Source organism: Sphaeramia orbicularis, chromosome 16, assembly GCF_902148855.1.
Source record: "Sphaeramia orbicularis chromosome 16, fSphaOr1.1, whole genome shotgun sequence".
In the NCBI taxonomy this organism is placed as follows: domain Eukaryota; kingdom Metazoa; phylum Chordata; class Actinopteri; order Kurtiformes; family Apogonidae; genus Sphaeramia; species Sphaeramia orbicularis.
In genome coordinates this window covers 50,011,147-50,022,846 of record NC_043972.1, presented here as the reverse complement: position 1 = coordinate 50,022,846, position 11,700 = coordinate 50,011,147, and the positions used below count along the sequence as shown (strand labels likewise).

General features: G+C 35.4%; 1 protein-coding gene across 2 annotated transcripts in view; it reads right to left on the bottom strand.

The window, feature by feature from the left end:
• Positions 1–7,039: 7,039 nt before the first annotated feature.
• The window catches only part of ube2e2 (ubiquitin-conjugating enzyme E2E 2), a 55,174-nt gene continuing 50,513 nt past the window's right edge, over positions 7,040–11,700 (bottom strand). For both annotated transcript variants that reach the window (XM_030158783.1, XM_030158785.1), the window contains exons 5-6: positions 10,149–10,296; positions 7,040–7,864 (exon numbers count right to left, since the gene is read on the bottom strand). In XM_030158783.1, the coding sequence (XP_030014643.1) occupies positions 7,767–7,864; positions 10,149–10,296 (246 nt within the window). In that variant the 3' untranslated portion in view covers positions 7,040–7,766. The remainder of the gene's footprint in view (positions 7,865–10,148; positions 10,297–11,700) is intronic.

Below are 11,700 nucleotides of genomic sequence, written 5' to 3'. Positions count from 1 at the left end.
GCAGTTGTTTGTATGGTTTTGTTTAAAACTGCCCAGTTTTAAAGCGATAAAGTGGGAGCTACCTCCTGCATTTCCTCCAATACCTGGTATGACAACAAGATGCAGACATGCAGGGCCTGTGTTGGGCTGTAAGTTCCAGAAGTTTCTAATCTTTATGAGTTTTTCCTCTGTTTGTTTGTTGACACAAGCATTTGATTTGTTTGTGTAAATGGAAACTTATGAACTTCCACTTAAAAAAATCTCTTAACCAAGTGTTTTTAACTCATAAAGACCCAAACATCCACCACCAACCAAAACCATCTACTGAAGTAAACTGTTTAATACTTGTTGATCCACCATTACTATTAATATATGGATAAATAATTGGTGTAAAATACAGTTTGTCATCTTTTCATGGTCATCAGATATGACCTATTTGGACATTCAGCAGCTCCGTAGTGTATGTGGAAACACCGTCATCTTCTACAACATTGATTCACCAGTGAAACCCATGGAGTTTGATCAGTGACAGTGGATGGAGACACTTGTTTTTATGTTCACTTAACCCATAAAGACCCAGTGCTAGTTTGTGGCAGTTCCCAAATGAATCTTTCTCTCTATTTAACCTTTCATAAGTGATTTATCACCATTTATTATAACATTATCCTATATATTTTTCACTTTTCACTGTAAATCATGTATTTAATTTCCTATACTTAATTGAGATGCTCATTAAAACTCAGAGTAAACTTATAGGTTATTAGATCAAAACAGAGAAAAATTAAGAAAAGTGACTTTTTCAGCAAAATCCATCTTTAACTGAACATAAACCCAGTGTCCATCCACTGTCGTTGATCAAACTCCATGGGTTTTATTGGTGAATCAACGTTGTAGGAGACGTCTGTGTTTTATTGTTCACTACGGAGCCTCTGAACGTCTAAATGGGTCATATCTGATGACCATGAAAGGATGACAAACTGCATTTTACACCAATTATTTCCATGTATTTATAAGATTAGTGGACCAACAGGTATTAAACATTTTAGATCAGTAGATGGTTTGGTCTACGGTGGCTGTTTGGGTGTTTATGGGTTAATGATGTATTTTGTTGAAAAAGTCACTTTTTCCTAATTTTTAAAAAAATTTGGTCCTTTGAATTTACTCTGAGCTTTTATGAACACCTACATGATCGGTAAATTAACTATCGAAAAATACATGATTTTCACTGAAGAATGCAAAATGCAGAGGATAATATTGCAATAGTGATAAATCACTTGAGAAAAAACAAAAAGTAATTTGAAAGTTGCAAGTTTTGGGGTTAAACAGCAGATGCTCTTATATTTTCTTGTTTCACTCTTCTATGTTTCTGCCTGTCTTTGTGCACTTTGTTTTCTGTATTTTACTGCGGTAAACACTACAGTTTCTCCATAATGGGATAAAATAAGTCTTGTCTTATCTTATCTTATCTTATCTTATCTTATCTTATCTTATCTTATCTTATCTTATCTTATCTTATCTTATCTTATCTCAAACACCACTGGCTGTACTTGTCTAAGGGTGATTAACATTTACGAGACTTCGCAGAGATTAGTTTAATATTCATAATTATGTTTTCGTTAGTGCAGAACAACAGTGACTTTGCTCCCTGGAGAAAAATACCAGATTTTACAAAAGTCCACCTAAATCAGGTCCATTAATTCTAAATCTAAATAAGTATTTCTCCCACATGTCCGGACTTTGAGTTATGCACAAGTCAGTGTATAACCAGTATCAGCACACCTCATCAGCGTTTTAAGTCTGTAAATTCTAACTGATCAATATTCAGATGGCTCAAAGAAAAATGCAGTTCAGTCCAGAATGATACAAAGTTGAAAGCTGGTTGGGACAGGTTGGGATTTATTGATGCAAGTGGTGCAGAGTTTTTTGGGCACAAAAACCAAACACATCTTGATGCACTGGACCAGAACCAGCAGTTCAGCAACAACAGTCGTCCTGTCTCTGAACCCATGATGTGTTTGTGAAGAGCATATCTGTACCTCATGGCCTTTCTGTTCTGAGTAGAACCTGTCTCCATTTTTCTTGATGTTAATTCAGTTAACTGTTTGTTAATTAGTCAGAAACAGCCTGCTTTGGTTGGTAAAACCATTTGCGACTGGGCTGTAGTTGTCATATACAGCTGTGTTACGGTTTATAAAGGGTCAAAAATATGTTCTTAGGATTCTGTTGCATTTCATGTGGTCAAAATAATCTCTGAAACTTTTGCAAATGGATTTTGTGACAACCAGGTAAGAAAAAACAAGAATCATAGGTTCAGTTACACATCTACATTATTTAAGCATCACAACATGTTCATGCAGTTCTGCTGTTTAAAGGAAGTTAAGGCACAAATGGGGTTTTGTCTCAAAAACCTTGACTTCTGGCCACCATAATACACTGCCCCGCCCAAAAAAATAGTCGCACATGCAATATTTGACTACACCACCTTTGGTTTTGAATACAGGTGACATTCACTGTGACATCTTTTTTTGCCACATAATGTTTATGCAGTGTCACAATAAAGTTCATAATATTTTTTCCATCCATAGTTGCATTCATTTTTGATTATTGATGATGGGGAATTGGAACACTGCTTCAAGCCTTCATCACATCCCAAATTAGAGTCTGGACTTTATGGATGCTAATCCATGTGTGAAAATGATGTCTCATTCTCCCTGGGCAAAAAAAGTAACTGCCTGGATTTAACTAAGCAAATAGTTCAGTTCCTTCCATGGGTCAGTACTGCAGTGGTTAATAATGTTTCAGCTGGAACAGGTTATTTAACTCTAACTGAACCATATAAACCTTATTGTGACATTACATAAGCATTATGTGGCAAAAAAATATGTCACAGTGAATGTCTCCTGTAATCCAAACCAAAGGTGGTGCAGTCAAATACTGTATGTGCAACTTTTTTTTTTTTTTTGCTGGGCAGTGTATAATCATTTCATCCTTCAATTACAATTGACAATTAGTGCCAAATTTGAAGAAATTTCCTGAAAAAATAGATAAGGACACAGTAATCTTAACCCTTAACCTTTGACCTTTAACATCTTTTCAGTTCATCCTTTCGTCCCTGTGAACATTAGAGCCAAACAATTACAAAACTTTGTCCATGTGTTTGTAATTTATTGTGTTTTAAATGCAGTTTGTCATCTTTTCATGGTCATCAGATATGACCCAGCAAAAATATCATTAGGAACTGTTTTCTTGTACCATTTAACTGGAATTATGCGAGTGTAAATTCACTACAAAAGAATTCCTCTTAAAGGCACTCATGTCACTGGTTTTAAATTACATTTTTCTATTCAAATGTTAAACACTGTTGGTAACTTAAGCCATAAAGACTCAAACATTCACTGTCAACCAAAAGCATCAACTAATACTAATGCTAATAACATATTTAATCCTATCCATACATGTCAATAATTGGTGTAAAATGCAGTTTGTCATCTTTTCATGGTCATCAAGTATGATCCATTTGGACGTTCAGAGGCTCCGTAGTGAACGTTAAACCACAGACGTCTTCTACAACATTGATTCACCAGTAAAACCATAGACTTTGAAAAATGACAGTGAATGGAGACACTGGGTTTATGTTCAGTTAATGATAGATTTAGCTGAGAACTCACTTTTTCTTCAGTGTTCTTTGTTTTACCATAATAACCTCTAAATTTACTCTGAGCTTTTATCAACATCTACATGATCAGTGAATTAAATATAGGAAAAGACATACTTTATTGACTGATTGATTGATTTTTAAATCAGAATTGTACGTCTTTGTTCTTCTTACATTCACTTTTTCTCAAACATTTACTACTTTACCTTCATAATATTTTGAATTTTTCATTGAAATATTAAAATCTTACTCTGAAAGCCAATACTATGACACCATGTTAATATGGAATATATTTGGTTATGAATCTGACACTGAAAGTAAAGAAGGGGCAAGACTAGATAAGCCTTTGCTTCTTTCTGTCCCTTCTCAAACTGTGCTTATGAGTTGATTCAAGTTGTTAAATTGAAGGCATTTTGTTACTTTTTCTGTGATTAATGACCATTAATGATGGGTGCATATGTAATTAACTTCTTGCTTTTACTGTTTTTTTTTTCTCTGTTTATTTATTTATTTTTTTACTTCTAAGTTTGAGACAAATAAACGAAACGAGACGAAACGAAACAAAACTAAACTAAACTAAACTAAAGTAAATTAATGTTATATTTTCTTTCCACATTGTAACCTTTTTTTTCTTTCTGAATGTTAAGACTAAATTCTTCAAATAACAGATTTTATGTCCAAACTCTTGTGTTTATTTCACATGAACAGAAGTCAATGTCATAAGAAAAACACTGACATATTATCAGTTAATATTACAATGAAATGACAATCACTGGTGCCCTTGTGTCACATTGTCCAAAGACATAATCACAGTATTTGTAATATTTGTATTTGCTTTGCAAGTAAAAAGGCCTTTTCTGACCATCTTGGGTATAAATACCTTAACAGACATGCACAAAGATGTTCTTCATTCCCCCAGACACCAAATTAAATGCAATATACCACACAGTAGAGGGAGTGTGCACGTCTTAGCCTCTAAAATCCATGAAGCTGCTATCACACTGTAGGTTGTACAGCTGTGAGATAAAAACCAAGACCTGACCTCTATCATACAGACAATAAAACATACGTAACAGAGCAGGAGCAGTAATGTGTCTCTGCCAAAGGGGAAGTCATATCTGGACACGACCACATGACCTGAGATTACAAACACAGATGTTTCCTCCATTCAGTAAGGCAAACATCTGTGTGAAGGTTAACGACAACATGACACAGGATAGAACAACTTATACACAGCCTTCAAACTGCTGTGTTTACAGCCGCAAAAATACAAAAACTGCATCTTTTACATCAGTGGTTCACCAACTTTTCAAATCAAGACACAAAAGAGAAATATGACGACTCCTCAGGACCCAAGCCAGTCTCCTACTGTTAAAATACTGTCTTCTAAAGTCTCTTAATGTCATTTTTTAACTCAGTGTGATTTTTAAAAAAAAATCATATTATTGCTGTCCTTGCGATTCTTGTGAAATTTTAGCTTTATTCTATGATTAATGTATTTTATAATTAATTAATCAATCGCAAACACTAAGGTCTCACTTACTTCATGTGGCTACTATTTGGCAAAGGTGACTTTTTAACACCACAACATCTTAATGGTATATGATGATTAAATCCTAGTTATCAGCAAATGATTTAGAAATATTTTACAAGTAGAGTCTTACCGCTTTTTTTTTTAACCCTTAAAGACCCAAAATTATTTTTTATCACAACTTCCAAGTGATTTTTTTGTCTTTCCCAAGGGATTTATCACCATATGCCATATAATCCTCTGCATTTTTTCACTGAAAAACTGGTATTTTCCTATATTTAATTAACTGATCATGTTGATGTTCATAAAAGCTCAGAATAAACTTAAAGGTTATTAGATCAAATCAGAAAACATGAGGTACAGTGTTCTTATGACACTGACTTCTGCTCATGTAAGATACACACAAGAGTTTGGACATTACAATGAAGTATTACAGTTAAAAAAATCTGATATTTGAAGAATTTAGTCAAACATTTAGAGAAAAAAAAATGTTACATTGGAAATAAAATATGAGTGGATAATAATATTAGCTTTGAGAGTAAAATTTTAATAGTTCAATGAAAAAGTCAATGTTTTGAGGGTAAAGTAGTAAATGTTTGAGAAAAGGCAAATATAACAAGAATGAAGAAGTAGAATTGGGATCTAAAGACAAATAATTAAATAAATGTATTTTCCAATATTTAATTCACTGGTTATGTAGATGTTGATAAAAGCTCAGATTAAATTTGAAGGTTACTATAACAAAACAGAGAAAACTAAAGAAAATGACTTTTTCAGTAATATATATCATAAACTGAACATAAACCAACTGTCTCCATCCACTGTCATTTTTCAAACTCCATGGGTTTTACTGGTGAATCAATGTTGTAGAAGATGACAGTGTTTTATCATTCACTACGGAGCCTCTGGACGTCTAAATGGGTCATATCTGATGACAAACTGCATTTTATACCAATCATTGACATGTATTGATAGGATTAGATATGTTATGAGCATTAGCATTAGTTGATGCATTTGGTTTGGGTCTTAATGGGTTAAGTTACCAACGTGTTCAACATTTTAATACATAAATGTAATTTAAAACCAGTGACTCAAATGTCTTTAACCCTATAACATCAAACGTATCACATTTGATACACGAGTTCTGAAGCCCTCTACATGATCAGATATATTTTATATATAAATATATTAAAAAAAACCAAAAACCCTTATCTATACAATTAAATACATGCAATACACGGATAATCCACCAGGGGGGAGGGATTCGTTCACAGAGGCCTTTCCAGTGACACGACAAGATTGCCATCAATGAGGAAGGAGGCAGAAATTTGCCAATTTGAAAAGGAATTATCATTTTGTTAGACATGTTTGTGTTATATTGTTTTTTGTTAGTTCAGAAATAATAATATTTGAGCATTGAGACCTGATGCATCAAACATGATACAAAATTGAAACTCATACATGGAAATTGATATTTGAAAAAACGTTTTTTTGTTGTGTAGAAGGACCAATAAAGGTTCCAGTTTTAAAGAACTGGAATTTTCTGTCAATGATTTAATAGTTTAGGCTTTACAGGGTTAAGAGCAGTTCCTTTGTAATAAATTTACACTTGCATAATTCCAGCTAAATGGTACATTTCCTAATGTTATTTCTGCTTTTGAGGTTTACGCTGTATGATGACTGTGATTCATGCTTTCAGTCTGAGACATCACAGCGAGTATAAGATAAAAATCCTGGCGTCCTTCTCACAGGTAATAAATACAATCATCTGAGAGTCTAAACGCAGCTCGTATCTGATAAGAGCTTTATTTGGGCCGATGTTACTCAGTCAGGGTTGTGTGTATGTGTAGGACTGAATAAAGACGAGAGCCGTGTCACAAGCCAACCACAGTGTGTTTTATTGGGTGCTTCAGTAATACAAGTGCACAACAAAACCACTCTGCAATTGCAGAGGTGGCGGGTAGCCAGTAATTATACAAGTCCTGCCTCTTTCACAGGCAGACCTATACTTTTGTGGTCTGCCTCAAAAGCCTTTGAAAAAATACATACAGTACAAACAAAAAAAAAAAGAAGAAAAACAAAAGAAAAAAGAAAAAGAGGAAGCTTGGAAAAGCATGAAGAATCCATCGATGCAAACCTTCCTGTTCCATGCAGATAACATACTGATGACAAATACAAAACAAAAGGAGAAACTCTAAAAGCATAGAGTCTGCATGTTTGTTCCAAATGAGAATACATACTGTAGAAGCTGAAGGACAAAGCGTATGATAATTATAATATTCTGTACTTTTTTTCCAATACAATACTTCCAACATTCAGATATTGGAAAATAAAAATCCCAAATCTACTCTTTGTATAAAAAAGAAGCTTTCAAGTCAACAAGGAACAAAAAGACATTTTTGTTGGATTTTTGTTTATTTTTTTCTTTTTACACAGAAAAGGTAGATAAAATGTTAGGGAGGAGGAGGAAGAGGAGGAAGATGATGACGGAGGAGGGGGTGGCGTTGCACTTAGTGAGTGTGCTTTGACAGACTAAGGGTGACAGAGGTAGAGAGAGGTACAGTGGGGGGGTTGAGGGGGGCAGGGTCCCGGTCCTCGCGTCTATGTGGCGTATCTCTTTGTCCATTGTTTGGCTATTCTGTCATGCTCTGTTCTGTTGGTCAGGTACTGTGTGGCGATGCTTCCCACCAGAGGGTCGGCTATGGAACACAGACACACAACGTGGACACAGTTACTGAACAGAATCAGATATGAAACAATCTGGTAACTGCTTTAAAACAGCACCAACAACTGCAGTGTCCCAACATCTGCTGCAAATGTTCACTAGATATAAAGACCAACACTGTGTCCTCCCACTGTCTGTACAAATGACACCAGATTAGGCTTGGATCCTAATCTGGAATGTCACATGGAATCTTGTGATTGAAAATAGTTTTTAGAGGAGTCAATCACCCACTTTTATAACAAAAATATTACAGCTGAAACAATTAATCAACTCGCATTGATGAAAAAAATTATTCAACTACAATTTTCCTAAAGCGAAGCTTCGTTTCCTTAATTTCGCTGCTAAACACTGGTTCCACTGTTGTGTGTCACACACAACACACACACACACACACACACACATCTACACACACGCACACACTAACCCTAACACAAGTTGTATGTTAGTTCCATGTTAAGTCGATGAAACGTTAGATCCAAATGTGTTGTAGACTGCAGTGCACATATTGGTTGCAGATGTCAATTGACTTCTTTGTTGTTTATATCTATGGATATTTTTATATATACTTTTATACTGTTGCTATTGTTATTTCTATATAGATATTTTTTATATATCCTTTTACATTTATACTTTTTGTGGTTGTTTTTCAGCTGGCTCTGGAATAAAGGATTTTTTCAGACATGTCTGTAGTTTTTGGCCTATTCAAATGAGTTTATATCTATACATATTTTTATATATACTTTTATTACTGTAGTTATTTCTGTATAGATATTTTGTATATATTGTAATGAAAAATTTATATTAGTCTACATGTTAGTACCTCAACTTAGTGTTTTAGAAGTTCAACACCTTTTTGTGGTGGTTGTTTCAGCTGTTATGTCATTTTTAGAGCAGTGTTTCACATTTTTACTATTTTTTTACCTATTCAAATAATTGTTTAATCAACTATAATAAAAAATAGTCCAGTCTTTTTACATTTTTCATTATTTTACATTTTCATTGTGTATTTAAGTCAAGTCAGGACCTAAACTGGCATTTTAATGAAATCCCGCTACAGGATTTGACTTGTTGTTTATATCTCTAGATATTTTCATATATACTTTTATACTGTGGATATTGTTGTTATTTCTATACTAAGCAACTTTAAAAACGCACCTTTAAAAATTTGCTAGAATTGTCATGAGATGTACTCAGACGCTCCATACGGCTTCTCAGACACACAGTATAGTGTTGCACTGTCTGACTGTGCTTTTTCTCAAACACAGACCAGTTTATGAAAGTTGTACTCAAGCGTACAAACTGGGTAGAGGAATGAAATACTAGGATGGGCTAAAGTATTAACCAAAAATGTGTAGGCTTTGTACACATATGACCCTCCCTATAAAAACCCTGAAGTAAAAATGGGGAAAATGTCTATAGCAAAAATGCTACGCTTGAGTGCAGCCTTGTAAGAATGAATGGTATTGTTAAATTTGTACAGCCTGATTGAATAAACCACTTTCTTGATTTAAAATCTTGTGTGTGCATTTCCCAGAACGTGTGCAATAAGGATAAGAACTATAATTGGAAATATAGTTAATGAATTAAAAATAAAACATTCATGAATTTCATTGTGCATTTTTATAGTTACTTAGTGTATATAGATGTTTTTTATATACTGGTGGCATTATACCCATGGTGTCATTGTGCGACAGCACCCTCCCGTGGTGCAACAGCGGCATTGCACCCGTACGCCCTCCCAGCTGCAACATTGGGACACGCGTCGGACAAAGGGACATGCGTCGGACAAAGACAAGCCAGACACAGAACATCCATTATAGTAGGATCCTTTTACTTTTATACTTTTTGTGGTTGTTTCAGCTGGTTCTGGAATTAAGGACAAGTTATGTAATTTTTTAGACATGTCTTTTTCATGTATTTACTATTTTTTCACCTATTCGAATAATCATTTAATTGAATTGAATAAAATAATCAATAGATTAATCAATTACAAAATAATCGATAGCTGCAGCTCTAAATAGAACCCAAATGATTGAGGATCTGCATTTTCTTGTGTCCCGATAACAGGAGGGGAACGTTGAACTGAACACCTCTGTCACGTTTCCACTCCAGATAAACTGGAACAGCTGGATTTACTGCAGTCAGCTGTGGTGAACACAAACACTGACTGTTCTACTATGTCCAGGCTCTTGGGTAGTTTCACTGAACACTCATTTGTGAATAAATCAGACTGAGGATGTGTTGTGCAATGGCGTTACCTGGGTTACAGTCTGTGAGCAGGGAGCAGATGGACAGCAGGACCTTGGAGATGGTGAGTGCAGGGCTCCAGTTGTCTTTCAGGATGTCCAGGCAGATCACACCCTGACTGTTAATGTTGCAGTGATAGATCCTTGTACGGAACGTTACCTGCAAACACACACACACACATTCACTGTAGTCGGGTACAACATCACCACAGATGCAGTCAAAGTAGCAATAATGGAGGCACATAGTGTGAAGAAACTAGCTCAAACTGGGGCGGCCGTGGCTCAGGTGGCCAACCCTTCAGTAACCGAAGGGTTGGCGGTTCGAAACCTGTTCCATCCTAGTCAGTCCGTTGTGTCCTTGGGCAAGACACTTCACCCTCCTTGCCTCCAGTGCCACTCACGCTGGTGTATAAATGCGTATGAATGTTTGGTGGTGGTCTGAGGAGCCGTAGGCGCGAATTGGCAGCCACGCTTCTGTCAGTTTGCCCCAGGGCAACTGTGGCTACAGATGTAGTTTACCACCACCAGAGGGAGAATGTGAGAGCGAATGAATAAGGGATCAATAATGCAAAGCGCTTTGGGTGTCTAGAAAAGCGCTGTATAAAATCCAATCCATTATTATTATTCAATACATATTAGAGTGTTTTTTTTTTTTTCCTCACAAATGATGCACATTTTTCATGGTAGTCCATCACGAGCAGTAACTTAAAGAGCTAAACCTACAAGAACAGGGAGGAGGAAAGGAGATACACCTCATATGTTAAAGAAGTCCCCTTCAGACACACTGTGTATAGGGTTGTGTATCTCATCTACATTGTGGCAGCAGTTTTACATGTAGACACAATATACACAGGTATCTTCATTTTTATTTCTGAACTGATTAGTCCTCGAAAAGATCACACTGGACATGTCACCAGTTCATCACAGAGCTGACATACACAAACAATCATCCATTCACTCATTCATACCTACAGACCATTTAGATCGACCAATTAACCTATTAGGTGCATGCCTTTGGACAGTGGGAGGAAGCTGGAGACAATGCACACAGATACGGAAAAAACATGCACAATCCACACAGAAAAGTAAACACCGTTCAGCGCTGGGATCAAACTAATGACCGTTTTGCATCAGATAAAGTCATATATGTGGATAAGTCAGTGTATGATCTGAAGCAGATCAATCAGCACCAGCATTTACACACAGACACATGTACTGTTGTGGCAAAAATCAACATAATATAGAGCTGAAATGATTAATCAATTAATCAACTCGAGTAGATTAAAAAAAATTACTTGATTACAATTTTCATGAATCAAAGCTTTGTTTCCTTAATTTTGTTGACACTAAATATTGGTTCCACTGTTCCAGGATCAACACAAACAACATGAAGTGTAGATAGAAGAGACAAGGACAAAAAGGCAGAAATGTCTATATGTTCAATTTTCTACACTGGAAACATCGCTTACTCCTTTAAACTTTGAAGCTTTTACACAAACATTACAAGTATTTGTTTTTATTTTTTTCAGTTGTATGTTAGTTCCATCATAAGTTGTTAGCAAGT